At 38.6% G+C, this 15,478-nt stretch overlaps 1 protein-coding gene across 1 annotated transcript in view; it reads left to right on the top strand.

The window, feature by feature from the left end:
- Lrrc8c (leucine rich repeat containing 8 VRAC subunit C) overlaps positions 1-15,478 on the top strand; it is a 105,809-nt gene that overhangs the window by 62,274 nt on the left and 28,057 nt on the right. The window contains exon 3 of the mRNA XM_047542542.1: positions 8,325-8,466. Coding sequence (XP_047398498.1) covers positions 8,329-8,466 — 138 coding nt within the window. The 5' untranslated portion in view covers positions 8,325-8,328. The remainder of the gene's footprint in view (positions 1-8,324; positions 8,467-15,478) is intronic.

Genomic DNA, 15,478 nt, shown 5'->3' with positions numbered 1-15,478 from the left:
CTGCAGGTAGAGCAGGGCTTTGCTGTGAGGTGGGGGAGTCAGGGAGTGACAGGAGTAGGTTTGGGACATATCGAGTTTAATGTGTCTGCTGGATGTCTTAAGTGAAGATGGCAGGTATGTTTTGGAGTCTGGGTGGAGCTATGAATGAAAGCATCAAGACCAGATGCTATTGCCAGAGGAACAAATGAGTCAGGAAAGAAGAGAGGACCAAAGGCTAAGAATGGGGCTCTCCAAAATAAAAGTCAGGGAGAAGAGGAAGAAATAACCAAGGAGTGGAGAAAGGAACAGACCAGGAAGTAGGAAGAAAACCGAAAGTCTGTGATGTTCTAAGAGCCAAAGAGGAATGGCCAAATTATGTTAGATGCTGCTAATAGAACAAATAGGTTAACAAATAAGAACTGACCATTGGATTTAGCAACATAGATAGCAATATATGTGGATTTCTATTCAGTAATACTCATATTTCGTGTATTCAGGAATCACGAAATTATTTTTTGTTCATTCTGTTAAGGGGCCACTCACTGGGTTACTGACATTTTTCCTATGATCATTTGGAACAGGCCCTTGTTTTCTTGAAGGGTATTTGATTGTGCCATCTAAAGGTGATTCTGTTTACCCACTGTCAGAAAAATATGGAATAAACAAATGCAGCTATACCTACCTGATAGCCACAGGAGAGCAGAGCAGCATTACCAACCAACTTGTCATCAAGGTGATAGCGTAAGTTGAATATTCTTCAAATCATGGACTAATAAACAGAGTAGAATACATTTTGTGTAATTAGCTCTAGACAAGAAAGTATTAAAATTATCCTGATGGGTTCATATTATTTTAGGAAGAGTCATATAAAAGAAAGAAATAAGAAACTCTGTTTCCCCTAACTCTGTTTGCCCCTAACTTTACCAATATTTTTATCAAATGATTAAAGTATATCTTTGAGAGTTTAGTTTAGATGGAATATAGAACCATTAAAACGAGATTTTTTTGTAATAAGTATTTTTTAAAAAAGAAATGCATACGGCTTCTGTAAAAGGTTATGGGAGCAGTGTTATAAAGTAAAAGTTTAAATTTTTAAAATTACAATACCAGAATCCTTGATTTAATTTGAAATGGCATCTTCCCAAAGACATTACTAATTAGATAAACTAAAATTTTGTAATGAATTGAAAATTGGGGTCAGAGGAAGGATAATTATTAACATTTCTAAAATAGAAAAGTGTTTAAACAGTAATAAAATTATGCTGATTGATCTTTAGCCTCCTATCTTTTTTATTTTTCAAATTTTATTTATTAACTGATATATATATAATATAAAAATTATACATATTAATGGGGTCCCAAGTGATGTTTCAATACATGTACACATTGTGTAATGATTAAATCAGATTCAACACATCTATCTCTTCAATCATTTATCATTTCTTTTTTTTAATTTATTTATTTTGATTCATTGTAAACAAATGGGGTAAAACTTATTTCTCTGGTTGTACATGAAGTAGAGTCATACCATTTATGTAATCATACATGTACATAGGGTAATGACGTTTGTCTCAATCTGTTACTTTTCCCTTCCCCCCACCCCTCCCACCCCTCTTTCCTCTATACAATCCATCTTTCCTCCATTCTTGCCTCCCTCCCAACCCCCATTATGTATCATCATCCGCTTATCAGAGAGATCACTCATCCTTTGGTTTTTTGGGATTGGCTTTTCTCACTTAACATGGTATTCTCCAATTTCATCCATTTGCCTGCAAATGCCATAATTTTATTCTTCTTTATGGCTGAGTAATATTCCATTGTGTATATATACCACAGTTTCTTTACCCATTCATCAATTGAAGGGCATTGAGGTTGGTTCCACAATCTGGCTATTGTGAATTGAGCAGCTATGAACATTGATGTGGCTGCATCACTGTAGTATGCTGATTTTAAGTCCCCTGGGTATAGGCCAAGGAGTGGGATAGCTGGGTCAAAGGATGGGTCCATTCCAAGTTTTCTAAGGAATCTCCACACTGCTTTCCAGAGTGGCTGCACTAATTTGCAACCCCACCAGCAATGTTTGAGTATACCTTTTTCCCCACATCCTCGCCAATATCTATTGTTGTTTGTATTCTTGACAATCACTATTGTAATTGGGGTGAAATGGAATCTTAGGGTAGTTTTGATTTGCATTTCTCTTATTACTAGAGATGTTGAACATTTTTTCATATATCTGTTGATTGCTTGTAGATCTTCTTCTGTGAAGTGTCTGTCATTTCCTTAGCCCATTTGTTGATTGAGTTATTTGTATTCTTGGTGTAAAATTTTTTTAGTTCTTTATAGATTCTGGAAATTAGTGCTCTATCTGAAGTATGTGTGACAAAGATTTTCTCCCACTCTGTAGGCTCTCTCTTCAGATTGCTGACAGTTTCCTTTGCTGAGAAAAAGCTTTTTAGTTTGAATCTATCCCAGTTGTTGACTCCTGCTTTTATTTCTTGTGTTTTGGGAGTCATGTTGAGGAAGTCTGATCCTAAGCCAAAATGTTGAAGATTCGGACCTACTTTTTCTTCTATAAGGTGCAGCGTCTCTGGTCTGATTCCAAGGTCCTTGATCCACTTTGAGTTGAGTTTTGTGCAGGGTGAGAGATAGGGGTTTAGTTTCATTCTGTTGCATGTGGATTTCCAGTTTTCCCAGCACCATTTGTTGAACAGGCTGTCTTTTCTCCATTGCATGTTTTTGGCACCTTTGTCTTGTATGAGAAAACTATATTTATTTGGGTTTGTGTCTGTGTCCTCTATTCTGTACTTTTGATCTACCTGTCTATTTTGGTGCCAATACCATGCCATTTTTGTTACTATTGCTCTGTAGTATAGTTGGAGTTCTGGTATTGTGATACCCCCTGCTTCATTCTTCCTGCTAAGGATTGCTTTAGCTATTCTGGGTCTCTTATTTTTTCAAATGAATTTCATGATTGCTTGCTCTATTTCTATGAGGTACGTCATTGGGATTTTAATTGGAATTGCATTGAATTTGCCCCCTAACTATTTAAACCTAGCAGTTTATTCAGGAGTGGCTCCTTTAGTTTGCAATGCTAACTCTTAAAATTGTCACAAAGAACTTGGAAACAACAGTGACAATGAAAGAGAAATCAATTGTAGTTGTCTCTGCAGAGCATGATTTTTCAGAGGTACCTAAAACTGTGAAAGAAAAATACAAAGAAATTTTTCAGTTAACCAAGCATAAAGTCCATCCACCTCTGTTAGTTGGGGGATTTTTATTCAACTCTTCCTTTTGTGTCAAAAATGTTAAGGATTAATGCTATACTGGATATCAGCTTAGAGTTTTGTCACACTTTAAAACAACAAAGTTCATGTGTGTATTATAAGTTTATTCATGTATTTATATGTAGTAATATGTACATATATGTGAACATGTATCTGCACCTATATATACATACCCAAAAGAGTTTAAGTGCGATCAATAAAAATTTAGTTACAACACTAAAAAGCTACATCATCTTGACTAGCTTTTTCTTTAACCAGTCATGTAATCCATTTTAGCTAGACTGTGCTGATATTAAGAAGCAGCAGAGAATACTTCAGTTACTCTGATTCCTTAGTTTGTCTTTATTTCCCATACTAAAAGCATGATGCCTATGAGGCACCTCAGCCAGGGACTCAGGGAACCTCTTCTGTTGTGGGTGCCCAGGTCTTAACTTTTTCAAGGAAAACCAGAGGTAGAGAAAGGAACAGTGAACCTCTGCCTCTGTGATTCTCAGGGTGCTAGCCCAGACCTTTTAAAGGAACCTCACAGGTCAAAATATACTGCTAAGATGTCATCAATGGTGCAAAACCAATGGTAGGCAAGGTTCCTTTGTATGAATCAAGATAGAGGCACCAGATTATTCTGAAGGGGCTGTATTCTTCATGGGTACACACTTGTAATTTATTTTTTTAAAGCCAGTTTCTCTTAATGTCCCTCTTGAAGCAGTAAAAGTTATTCCTTTAGTAACTGTTAACCCTTGACTCCATGTTACATTAGTACACTAGGTGATGAAATGGGAAAAACACCGAGCACTATAGCGACCTTCCACAGTAGACTGCTGCCTCAAGAGAAAGCCCTGTGTGATAGTTGAGTGGAAAACTGAATTAGCTGCTTTATCACACTGCTTTCACTTGAATAAGACAACTGATTATTGGGTATGTGGCATGTTATATTCTCAAAATGAATGAAGTGAACCTGAGACTTAGAGGAGAGCAACAAATACTTGACAATAGTGGAATTTGTATTCTTAAGTGATATTAGAATTTTGGAGAACTTGTATGCACCATGAACTTGTCAGTTACCCAATACTTAAAAATTCTTCTGATGATAGCAGTGGTTGATATTAATCACTATGATTTTTTAATATTGTGTAATGCAATGTGTCGCCATTTGGAAGATTGTATAACTGAGTGATCCATTATTTTCCACACTAATGCATGCTGTTACAGAACCATGCATGGGTAAAACGATTGATTCAGTGTAAGGGGGTTTAATATGGAATTTGAAAAGTTAATTGATATGGTTTCCAGATTCCATGTTGCAACTAACCAAGTCAAGTTTTAGTGTAGTCTCAAAAATGAATATCCACAAAAATATGAAAAAGCTATTAAGCTACTCCTCACATTTCTAACCACATATATTTGTGGGCTGTATTTTACTTGTGCATTTCAACCCAAACAACATATCACAATAGATTGAATGCAGAAACAGATCTGGGAATCCATCTGTCTTCTATAATAAGCCAATATTAAAGGGTAAAATAATGCCATTATTCTAATTTTTGTGTTTTGGAAAATATGATCTTTTTTTAAAAAACTTTTTTAGATGTTGATAGACCTTTATTTTATTTACTTATTTATATGTGGTATTGAGAATCGAGCCCAGTGCCTCACACATACTAGGCAAGTGTTCTACCATTGAGCCACAACCTTAGCCCTACAGTTATTTTTAATAATAGTATGTATTAACCTGGATTGATTTTATTTTTTATAATGAATGAATGCGTATTTTTTAAATTTCTTAGTTTTAATTTCTAACATGGTAAATATTTGTGTTAGTCAGTCAGTCAGTTTGTCATTGTGACCAGAATACCTAACAAGGACATCTTAAGAGGAGGAAAGATTTATTTTAGCTTATGGTTTCAAAAGCATCCGTCCATAGTTATCTGACCCTAAGGGAAAAACAGCATGGTTTATGGATGTGACAGAGGAAAGCTCCTCGGCTTATGGCAGTGGGGAAGCACAGAAAGAGAGAGAGAGAGGAAGGAAGGGACCAGAGAACAGTCCCCAAGGCCAGGTCCCCAGTGAACCACTTCTTCCATTTATACCCCACATACCTATAGTTTTCACCACCTCCCAGTAAGTTCATTCAAATTATTAATTCATCAATGGATTAATCCACTGATGAGGTAAGAGTCTTTATGATCCTGTCATCCCTCCTCTGAACATTGCCACGTTGTCTAACACATGAGCTTTAGGGGGACCCTCCAGATCCAGACCATAACAATATTTATTTATAATAACTGATATTAACCCTTTGGGGCTCTCATTATGTTTTAGAGCCTGAAGGAGTCCTAAGACCAAAATGTTTGAGAACCACTGCTCTATTGGTGCATTTTCTTCCTAAAACTGCCCCCTGCTTCAATGAATAATCTTAATTTCCTCCAAGGTCTAAAGGCATTTATCACCAAAGAGACAACAACAAAATATGTCAAAGAATAATAGATTATGGAACAGGTAGTTTGTTAATTGTCACTTTCACTTCAGCTAATTAGGATCACCCCAAATATGAGTTGATAAGCATTGCTTCCTGAATGGTCATGTAAATTCATCTTTTAGTCAACAAGTAGTTTTTCAGGGTGTCTTGTTTTCAGACACTATGGAATTCAAAGTGAAATAAGACAGTAGCTCTTGAAGCAGCACTTGGAAGTTAAGATGAATTAGTACCTATCTGATTATCACAACAGACTGGATCATATTGGGTCAGTGAGATTGTCATGATTCATTGATAAAAGAGACCAAGGTGTCAGGAAAATCAGAGTGTGAGCTAGTCTGAAATTTAATGACACTATGACTATGTGAAGTAATTAATTTAGCCAGTGTGGTTTGCCTGCAATGTCTGTTGTGTGGCTCAGTGGCAGAGCGCTTTCCTAGCACATATGGGGCACTGGGTTCAATCCTCAGCACCACGTTAAAAAAAATGAATAAAATAAAGGTATTGTGTCCACCTACAATTTAAAACTATATATATTCTTTATTTATATATATCACACACACACACACACACACACACTGTATCAGTTCTATTCTCAAGAAGTTTGCAGCCCATGAGGAAATCATTTCAAGTGCTGCACAAATGTTAGGTAGATAGGTTGTAGGTGAAAGCATCACCAGGCAACTGGAATTTTCAACATTGTAAAAGTACAGATACAAAAGGAAAGCAAAATATTGTTTAAGAATAGTCATAAGGCAACAAGACAGAATGAATAACATAATATTTTTCAAAGCTATAGCAACCAATGAATTCAGAGGAAAAGCTTGACTTTTATCCAAGATGTTTATTGTATAGTCCTTAATTCAGTGTTAGGGAAGAAAAATTCATGAAACAAACAAGATTTAGGAGACAGAGCAGTAAATGTAGCCTTTTCTCTGCCTTCTTAGTTAGGATTAAGCAGTAAGGACAAAGGTAGAGAGCTAGATTATTGGATCTAAAGAAGGTAGAAGAGAGAATTTTTCATTTTGGTCCTCATTGACCCTCCTTATTCCTTGCCATAAGATAAAGAAAGAATACTACTTCTCACAGTAGCAGGATGATTAACCCCAAGTCCTGGGTCACAGTAAAGGCAGTGAGAATGAGATGTTAGAAAGGAGAATGCAGACCAAGAAAAGGATGTGCCTCTTTCCCTTTGCGCAGAGCCCCATGTGCACCCCATTCACTTAGCTTCTGTCATTTAGACACAAATAGGAATTTTGTGTTAATCTGCTTCCTGTCACTCTAACAATTACCTGAGACAAATCAAACAGACAAATTTAAACAGGAAAGGTTTATTTTCATTCACATTTTTAAAGGTTTCAGTCCATGGTTGTTAGATGTGTTGCTTTTGAATCATGGTAAGTACATCATGGTAGGAAACATGACAGAGCAAGCTGCTCTCCCTATGGAAGCCAGGAAGCAAAGAGAAGAGGGGAAAAAGCTGGCATCCCAACAGCCCCTTTAAGGGCATTGCCCCCAGTGGCATAAAACCTTCTATTAGACCCCACATCTTAATTGTTCCACCAACTCCCAAAAGCACCACAGGCCCATAACTAAGCCTTGAACATAGGAAACTTTGGGAGACACTGATCCAAACTATAGCATGTTTCCAGGATGAACTGATTTTTCAGAGGAAAAAAATCAGGATAAGTGGGAGGTTGTCAGTGGCATATGAAAAGTACAAGAAATAGAGGACAGAAACCAAGACAAAAGAAAAGCACACCCAGGTGTGGTGGCACATGCCAATAATCCCTGTGAATCAGGAGACTAAGGAAGGAGGATCACAAGTCCAAAGCCAGCCTTAGCAACTTAGCAAAGCCCTTAGGAATTTAGTGGGACTTTGTCTCAAAAATTTAAAATATATATATTTTTAATAAAAAGGGCTGGGGATGTGGCTTATTGGTAAAGTGCCCCTGGGTTCAATTCCTAGTATTAAATAAAAAAAAAGAAAACACAGAAAATGGGGACAGGAAGAGACAGTGTGGTCCTCCCCAACCCACCAACACCACCATTATGATCTCTCCTCTTAAAAGATAATAACCTCATGGCAAAATCGTTTTTCTTCTTCATGGAGCAAGTAAAATGCTTTACAAGTAGGACTCAGAAAGAATTAACACAAAAGAATGCTGAAATGATACTTTAAAAATAGTTTAAAGCAATAACTCAGGAAGGTAAGATAAATAACAAAAGCATTTCAAAGGGCGGGCTCTGTTCCTGGCATCTTCATGTTCTATTTGAGGGAAGTAGAGGTTCAAGAAATAATTGGGATTTAGCCATGGTCCCTCTGCCGACTGGAGCACAAGTGAGCCTAACTTCTAGACAGTAATTCAGTAAAGGTCCTTGCCTTTGCCATGTGACTCTCCTCATTTCCTCAAGGGGTGGTTTTACTCAGTGGCTCTTTGAGACCCTAGTGGCCTGACAGCTCCTGGGCTCATGCAGACCTGGGTTTCTAATGGACTGAAGCAACATTTCAAATGCTAGTAAAGGGTCACTAGTATTATGTTGTGCTTGAAGATAAGTTAATTCACCAGCAGTCTCTCCTTTCTCAGAAACATGATTCCAGTGACAGAATTCCGGCAGTTCTCTGAGCAGCAGCCTGCCTTCCGGGTGCTGAAGCCATGGTGGGATGTATTTACCGATTACCTCTCTGTGGCCATGCTGATGATCGGTGTATTTGGATGTACTTTACAGGTAGGTGCCAGACCCATGGAGAAATGGGGCCGGAGCAAAATGTCAAGTCATTGAAGCTTCTTAAAAAGAGCTGGCTGTGTGATTTTTAACCGTGTAAATATTAGTTGTTCTTCTCTATTTGTATATGGCATTTGTAATCATGGCAGGGAGCCTGAAACACATATTTACTAAACTTTTTCTAATAAGGTAAATATGGTACTTGTGAGATTTTAGTGATCCCAACTGCAGTCGACTATTGTCAAGTCGCTGTCAATGTCGCCAACACCAAAGAGGGTGCCGACCTTTCAAAGTTGACTTCACAGCAGACTGTATTATGTATTTCCATAGTGCCATTCACATTGCCAAAATCCAACTTTTTGTATTTCTTTACTTATAAAAGCTTGATAAGATTTTCTGAAAGAACTACTATTTTGATGAGTTATCATTATTTTCCCCAGTGTTCAGTTCTGAATTAAACTTTAACTCAACAAAATGTATTCTACACAGATGCTACTATTCATATGTTAAATCCAGATATATTTTGCATACCCACTGTGTGCCTGGCACCATACTTTGAGCAGATGGATATCTGTAAGTAGTTTATTTCTGGGGAAGAACTAAATACAGTAGCAATTAAAAGAAGTTGTGTTGCACCTATGATACAGGAGTCTCCAAGGCAGGAAGGGAGGATACAGGAGGGGCACTGGGCTTAGCTTGGGAAAAGAGAAGAGGTAATAGTTGCGTTAAAACTTGGAAAACCAGCTAGAACTAGTCAGGCAGTGGGAGCTGGGCGTGGGAGAAGGTGCCAGGAAGAGGAGAGAAAGCTCTAGGTCGTGGATGTGAGAAAGAACACAACATCTTTGGGAAACTCAGTAGGACTGGCACAGATTGGGTGTCATTTATATGAGAGTCAGCACCATGCCTGTGAATGGGATCACCCAGGAGAGGGGGTGAGCAAGACTATGTCAGGAACAACACTGAAGAGTACATAGGGGCAGAAGGGGAGCCTCTGAGGGAGACTGAGAGCAACTGTAAGGACAAATGGAAACCAGGAGGGAGGAGTGTCAGAAGCCAAAGAAAGGTGATAACAAGCAGTTACAGAAAGAAAAGCAACACCTGGTTCCTTAGAAGTCTTGGTTTGGAGTGTTGGAAAGATAGAAGGAAGTTAGAGGCCAGGGGCAGCTGGGCTGGAAGAGGAGCTAGAAGATCAGCTCAGGAGGAGATAGGCAGAGAGAAAGCTAGAAGTGATGCAGCATGGAAATAAAAGTCTTTTTAAAGTTGATTTATCACACAGTACTTCCTGTGTGTTGGTCACTCTTCTGGACACTTTACACATATTTTAACTCATTTCTTCCTCATGGCTACTGTAGAATGCAGATGCTGTTATTATCCCCATTTATGAATGGGACACCTGCAGCACAGAGGTTAGGGAAACCTCCCAAAGTGGGTGACAAAGCCCTTATTCATACGAGGCCATTATTTGGATCCCTGTTCCCTTTTTTTTTTTTTTTTTTTTTTTTTTGTGGTGCTGGGGATTGAACCCAGAGCCTTGTGCATACAAGGCAAGCACTCTACCAACTGAGCTGTATTCCCAGCCCAAGTCCTTGTTCTTAACCTAACACCACATTACCTTTTATTTGATCACTAAAAACTTTTTGCCCTCTCCCCACCTGCCCAAGAAAGGATGAGAAGCTAAAGTCTAAAAAAGAGAAAGAGCAGAAATTAATTCATAATTTTAACAAAATGTTGTTAACTTACTGTGTGCCTGACATGGTTCTACCAAGAATTATCAGTGAAAGATGAAAAAATTAAAGGTAAAAATCTCAACCTTATGGAACTTAAATTTTGTGGGGAAATTAACAAGTAAATTAGCAAAATCAATTAGTAAATTATATGTATATTGTCCCCTGTAGATCCCCCAGTGAGTGCCAGAAAGTGGGGATAGTACCAAATCCTGTTTTTCTCTACTCATTCTTACTATAGATCTCAGCGACCTCAGCATATACTTTTTTTTCCTTTTCTTACTAAATTGAGAACTTTCACCTTTTCACTAAAAGAAGCCCTTTACAACTCCTCGTTGACAGGTCTGTATTGCTAGCTTCACTACCCCTGTACTTTAAGGTGGTTGTTAAAACCAGCGTACCTTGAACTCAAGCACTAAGATATGGCAACAGTCAGTCTGATAACCAAGGCAGTTACTAAGGGACTAACATCATACCACTCAGAAGGGCATGCACTTGATAACTTACGAATCGCTTGTTTCTGGAATTTTCCATTTAATTTTTTCAGACCACAATTGACCACGAGAAACCAATAGAACAGAGAAAGAAATCATGAATTAAAGGGAACTATGGTAATATCTTAAGAAGGTGAACAGGGCAATGGGAAAAATAAAGCATTCACAGTAGAAGGTGGCAGCACAAGAGTTAGGAGTTGTGAATTTTGTATGAAGAAGAGAAGGAGGTGCAGGAGCAGGCCATGCAGATGTCCGGGAGGGAGACTTCCAAGCAGAAAGAACAGCAGGAATAAGGAGCACATAACAAAGGGTTAACCAAAGGGTTCGCCTTCTGCAGAATTTGACTTTTTTGACTTTCTCAGCTTTCTAGCTGTTTCCCAGAGACCTGGCAAAGGTAGAAAGTTAACTATGTTACTGGGCCATATTGCTCCCGGCATAAATGACCACCGACTGGTGAGCTGTATCTGAACTGGGAGAGAGATAAAAGCCCGGTAGGAAGCCATTTCTTTGGACTTCTGTGATTGTAGTAGCACTTGTAACTGTATGGCTTGATACTTCAAAGATTTATCTATCAAGCTGCAAGAGATGTTTGCTTCTTTAGGACACAAAGCTTTTAAGTCAGGGTAGGTCCTGGAACTGCCTAGGACAGTCTTTTCCTTGTCCCTGAGATATGGGGGGAGGAGATACTCAGGGAGAGACTAGCTCCAGGCAGCAATGTGGACCACAGCGTGGACAATTGTGAAGATTTCCCAAAGGAGGAAGATCTGTGCTGCCTTGCTGGCAAGCTGTGACTCCAATCCTGTATCTTCTAAGGATTCTGGTGCCACATAAGGTTTATGATGATCTTATCAATCTGAATGTTGAGGTGACCCTAGGAAGGTTGGGCCTGAAGTAAAGTGTTCCCTGCCATGTTAAAGGAAGAGCCAGGAGACCAGTATGCTAGAGCAGTGAGTGAGTAGCATAGAAGATGAGGCCCGGGAGGCAGTGGGTGCTAGATCATGCGGAGCCTTGTCAACCACTGAAAGGTGACTTTGCTAGAAGATGAGATGCATTTGGAGGATTTGAAGCAAGAGGTCATAATCTGATGTTTTAACAAGACCATCACTACAGCTGTTGAGAATACAGTGTGAGAGGGCAAGGGTAGAAGCAAAGTGGAAGACTGGTGCAATAATCCAGAAGAGAAATGAAATCAGATGGCTTGGACCAGGCTGGAAACAGCAGTTCTGAATGTAAGTTAAAGGAAATTCCACTGAGATTTGCTGAAAGATCTAATGCGAAATCTGGGAGAAAAAGGAAACGTCAAAGATGACTCTTAAGGTTTTTAAACTTGAGCAAATGGAAAAAGTTTGGTTTTGAGTGTGGTACATTGGAATATTTGTTTATCATCAAAGTCCAGATATTAAATAAGCATTTGGATGTAAGACCCTAAGGGTTTGGGATTAATGGTGAATGCTTATCTTCAGGAAGAAGGGGGGATGGATCCAGGATCTATGTGGAAAGATCCCCCTCAATTTGGGTGGAAAGGCTGTTTTCCACCAGAATGGGAATGATGGCAACAGATATATTTTATTTGGAAGGGGGATAGAAATCATGGGAGTCATGTCTTATGGTTTCAGGTTTCTCTGTGATGTGCAAAGCAGTGCATCTGCTGAGAGTTGTGAGGGAGGCAGCAGGAAAAGCAGCAAGGGAAGTAGTGAAGTAGGGGCTTTCAAAGAGAAGGGTGAAAATTTGGAATGGTTGGTTTGGAGAATAGGCAGAAGTAACATAGATCAACAGGACTGTAAATCTCTCTCACTTTATTACTATGTCAGAGCTTCTGGAGCTGCTGCAGGATCTGACTAACAAGCTCAAAAGATCATATCTCATGTTTACATATTCCAGGGCAGGTTGAAATGCAGAAAAGGAAAAGGATATAACATGTCATTAAAAACTAGTGGTTTATTTGGAACCAAATGATTGAAAAAGAGCACTACAAAAACATCTATAGTGGACCTCATTAGAAGATGGGTCTGCAGTGAGTTCAGGAGGGGATCAAGGACAACTTACCCTTCCTTAAGTCAGAATCATTTTCCTGTAGCATAGCCCCATCTTGCCTATAGTGTGCAGAAGATCCAGTTGCACTCCATGGACCGTCTCAACCCCACTCCTGTTATCTCCCTCATTTAGACAGGTTACCCAGCCTGGGCCCTTCAGGCGAGCCTACTTCATCTTTACAATCCTTAAAAGGAAATTTGATGCCAGTTGACTAGATACAGGAAGTGTAGTCTGAGATGCCAAGGTTCTGAGAAAAAATGAGAGAAGACTAGGCCAGAATTTAAAGGCTGTAGAGCTCAAAATTCATATGGGGTGAGCCACTCAATTCAGCTAGCATCTCTGAGCACCAACAATGTTTCAGGCACTGAGTGGGGTACAAGATGCTGAATGAGAAATACAGCACAGGCAAGCCACAGATTGTGAATGTTCTAAAGAGCAGAGACATACATAAGCAGTGCCTCCCAATGGCTGAGCTTCTGTCATGCCTCCAGAGGATTAGGTAGGGTGTTTGGTCTTCTCAGCCCCTGGAAGTTAGGAACTTAAGGAGATAACCCAGTGAAGTCTCAGAGAATGAGTATACAAAGCCAAAAACCATATTCTTAAAGGGAGAATGGAAGTAAAAGCAGCATAAACAGAAGATTTAATATGATCGTTTCACAAAGCCCTCACTGATCAGCACAATGGCAGAGGACCCAGATGACATTCTAGGAGTCAGAGGAATAGTAAAGACCCTGCCGTGGGTGAGATGTTCCACACAACAGGAATCATCCTGTACAGAATGCCAATAGCACTTCCACTGAGTAATGCATAAGGAGACCTGTGCTGGAATCTGCATGCACTTTCTTTAGTTCCCAGAATGAATACTTCTCATTTTTCAAATGAGAATTCTGAAGTGTAGAAGCTACATAACTTGCCCCAAAGCCAAGAGGGATACAGCCAGGAATCAAATCTCAGGCTGATTCTCTAGGCTCTGCTTTTCATCCCTGTGTGCACTGCAGTGGAATATTATGGAACCATTATGATTAGACAGATTGCGTGGCCAAAGTTTGGTTTGTAAGACAGGACTTTCAGTATTTAAAGCAAGTACAAAATGACTAAAGGGAATAGGAAGTTATAAAAAAATACCAATTTGTGAAATGATGGATTGGATTTTTTAAAGGTTATTCATTAGATATCTGCTATAAAAAATACCTTCTGTAGTAAGCATTAAAGAAAAAAAGCAAAAACTTGGTATAAATTATTAAAGAAAGTAAAATTGCCCAAGATTAATATGGCAAATGAAAATACAGTTCTTTAGTAGAGGAATTTAAGCTCTTATTTCAACTCCGCTATGATAATCCTCTGAAATTGCTTAATGATTGATAACTTTAAAAACAAAGGGTTCTCTGTGAAGCTCAAGTTCTATTTCCAGGGAGATATTTAAATGTTAAAATAAATTTTTATGCCTTGATTTTCCTTTTGTAAAAGGAACATGCGATGATTCTTTCTGATCTTATTACCAAAACAAGTTAATGCCTAGGTTTGAAATATGACAGAGCAAAATCTAAGGTGGGAGATCACTCATTGCTAATAAAATGGCAATCCAATAGCTTTTGGAATAGTTTGAAAATTGCTTCTTTTATGGCAAATAATAGTTGATTATCTATTTACTCCTAAAAAAGGTAGTGTTCATATAGTTTTAGGATGTATCTTTGAAAACACTGGGGGAAGGAGGAGGTTATTATCTATTACAGGGATGTTGGTTCTTTCTTGCCTTGATATATAAGAATTTGAATCAGCAATCTTGTCTTACTCATCTGACAAATATTTATTCATTTCTAAGCAAGCAAATTTTTCAAGGCTGCTATGGAATAAGTGCACATGTAAAGAGTGTTCCTTAGATTACATCAGTACACATAAGAAACAAATATAAATTCACTGTAAAGCAGGAGGATGTAGGGAGTGTAGGAATCCTTTTCCTGTAAAGGCATACAGCCTCGGGGACCCTTAGTGTAAACAACCAACTTTGTGCTTTAAACAATGCTATTCAAAAACTCAACACACTCAATTAAATAGACCAAATTCTCAAAGGTCAATGAGTTGCTTCCTGGAAAAATAAGATTGCTTTAGATTTCTGATCAGTAACTCCAGGTTATCTTATTATAACCAAATCCACAATAGCCCACAGGCAGTTCATGACCAAATATAGAGTTAACAGTTAGAAAACAGAAACAGGAATTGGAAGATGTAAGTCCTCCGAAGCCCTAGGGGACCTGCCTTGTGATTGTTGCATAGAAAAAGGACATTTCCTGCTTTCTGAATTTGGAGGAGCAGGGGTGGAGGGGAGGAAGGGGGACCTACAAGGGAATGATCTCAGTGACTTTAGCCCATCTACAAAGAAGCCAGTGGATGTAACCAATTTTGAGGAGCAAACTTGTCAGCCGGGCAACACTATCAAAGAATTTGGAACATCTGAGCTTGTTGGTCAGTGGACCCACACTTGGATTTCTGGTACACACTGAAGTTCATTTCTACTTCTCTGATTTAGAGCTATTAATGTCAGCCCCATGGCAAATGGCCTTCCAGTCAATTCACTAGAAATACAGAAAGGAAAAATTACAGATTCAAGCGATTTCAGAGAAGTTCATTTCAATAATGTGCCTTGAATTCTTGCTTCTACTCCGACTTCTGTCCCATGCTCTATGAGAGTTCTGGTAGACTTTTGTGTCAATTTTTAATTTATAGATGAAGACCTAGAAATTCTTAGATTCTTACTTAATTTAA

The sequence above is a fragment of the Sciurus carolinensis genome, chromosome 1 (assembly GCF_902686445.1).
Source record: "Sciurus carolinensis chromosome 1, mSciCar1.2, whole genome shotgun sequence".
In the NCBI taxonomy this organism is placed as follows: Eukaryota; Metazoa; Chordata; class Mammalia; order Rodentia; family Sciuridae; genus Sciurus; species Sciurus carolinensis.
This window is presented reverse-complemented; position numbering and strand designations above follow the sequence as displayed.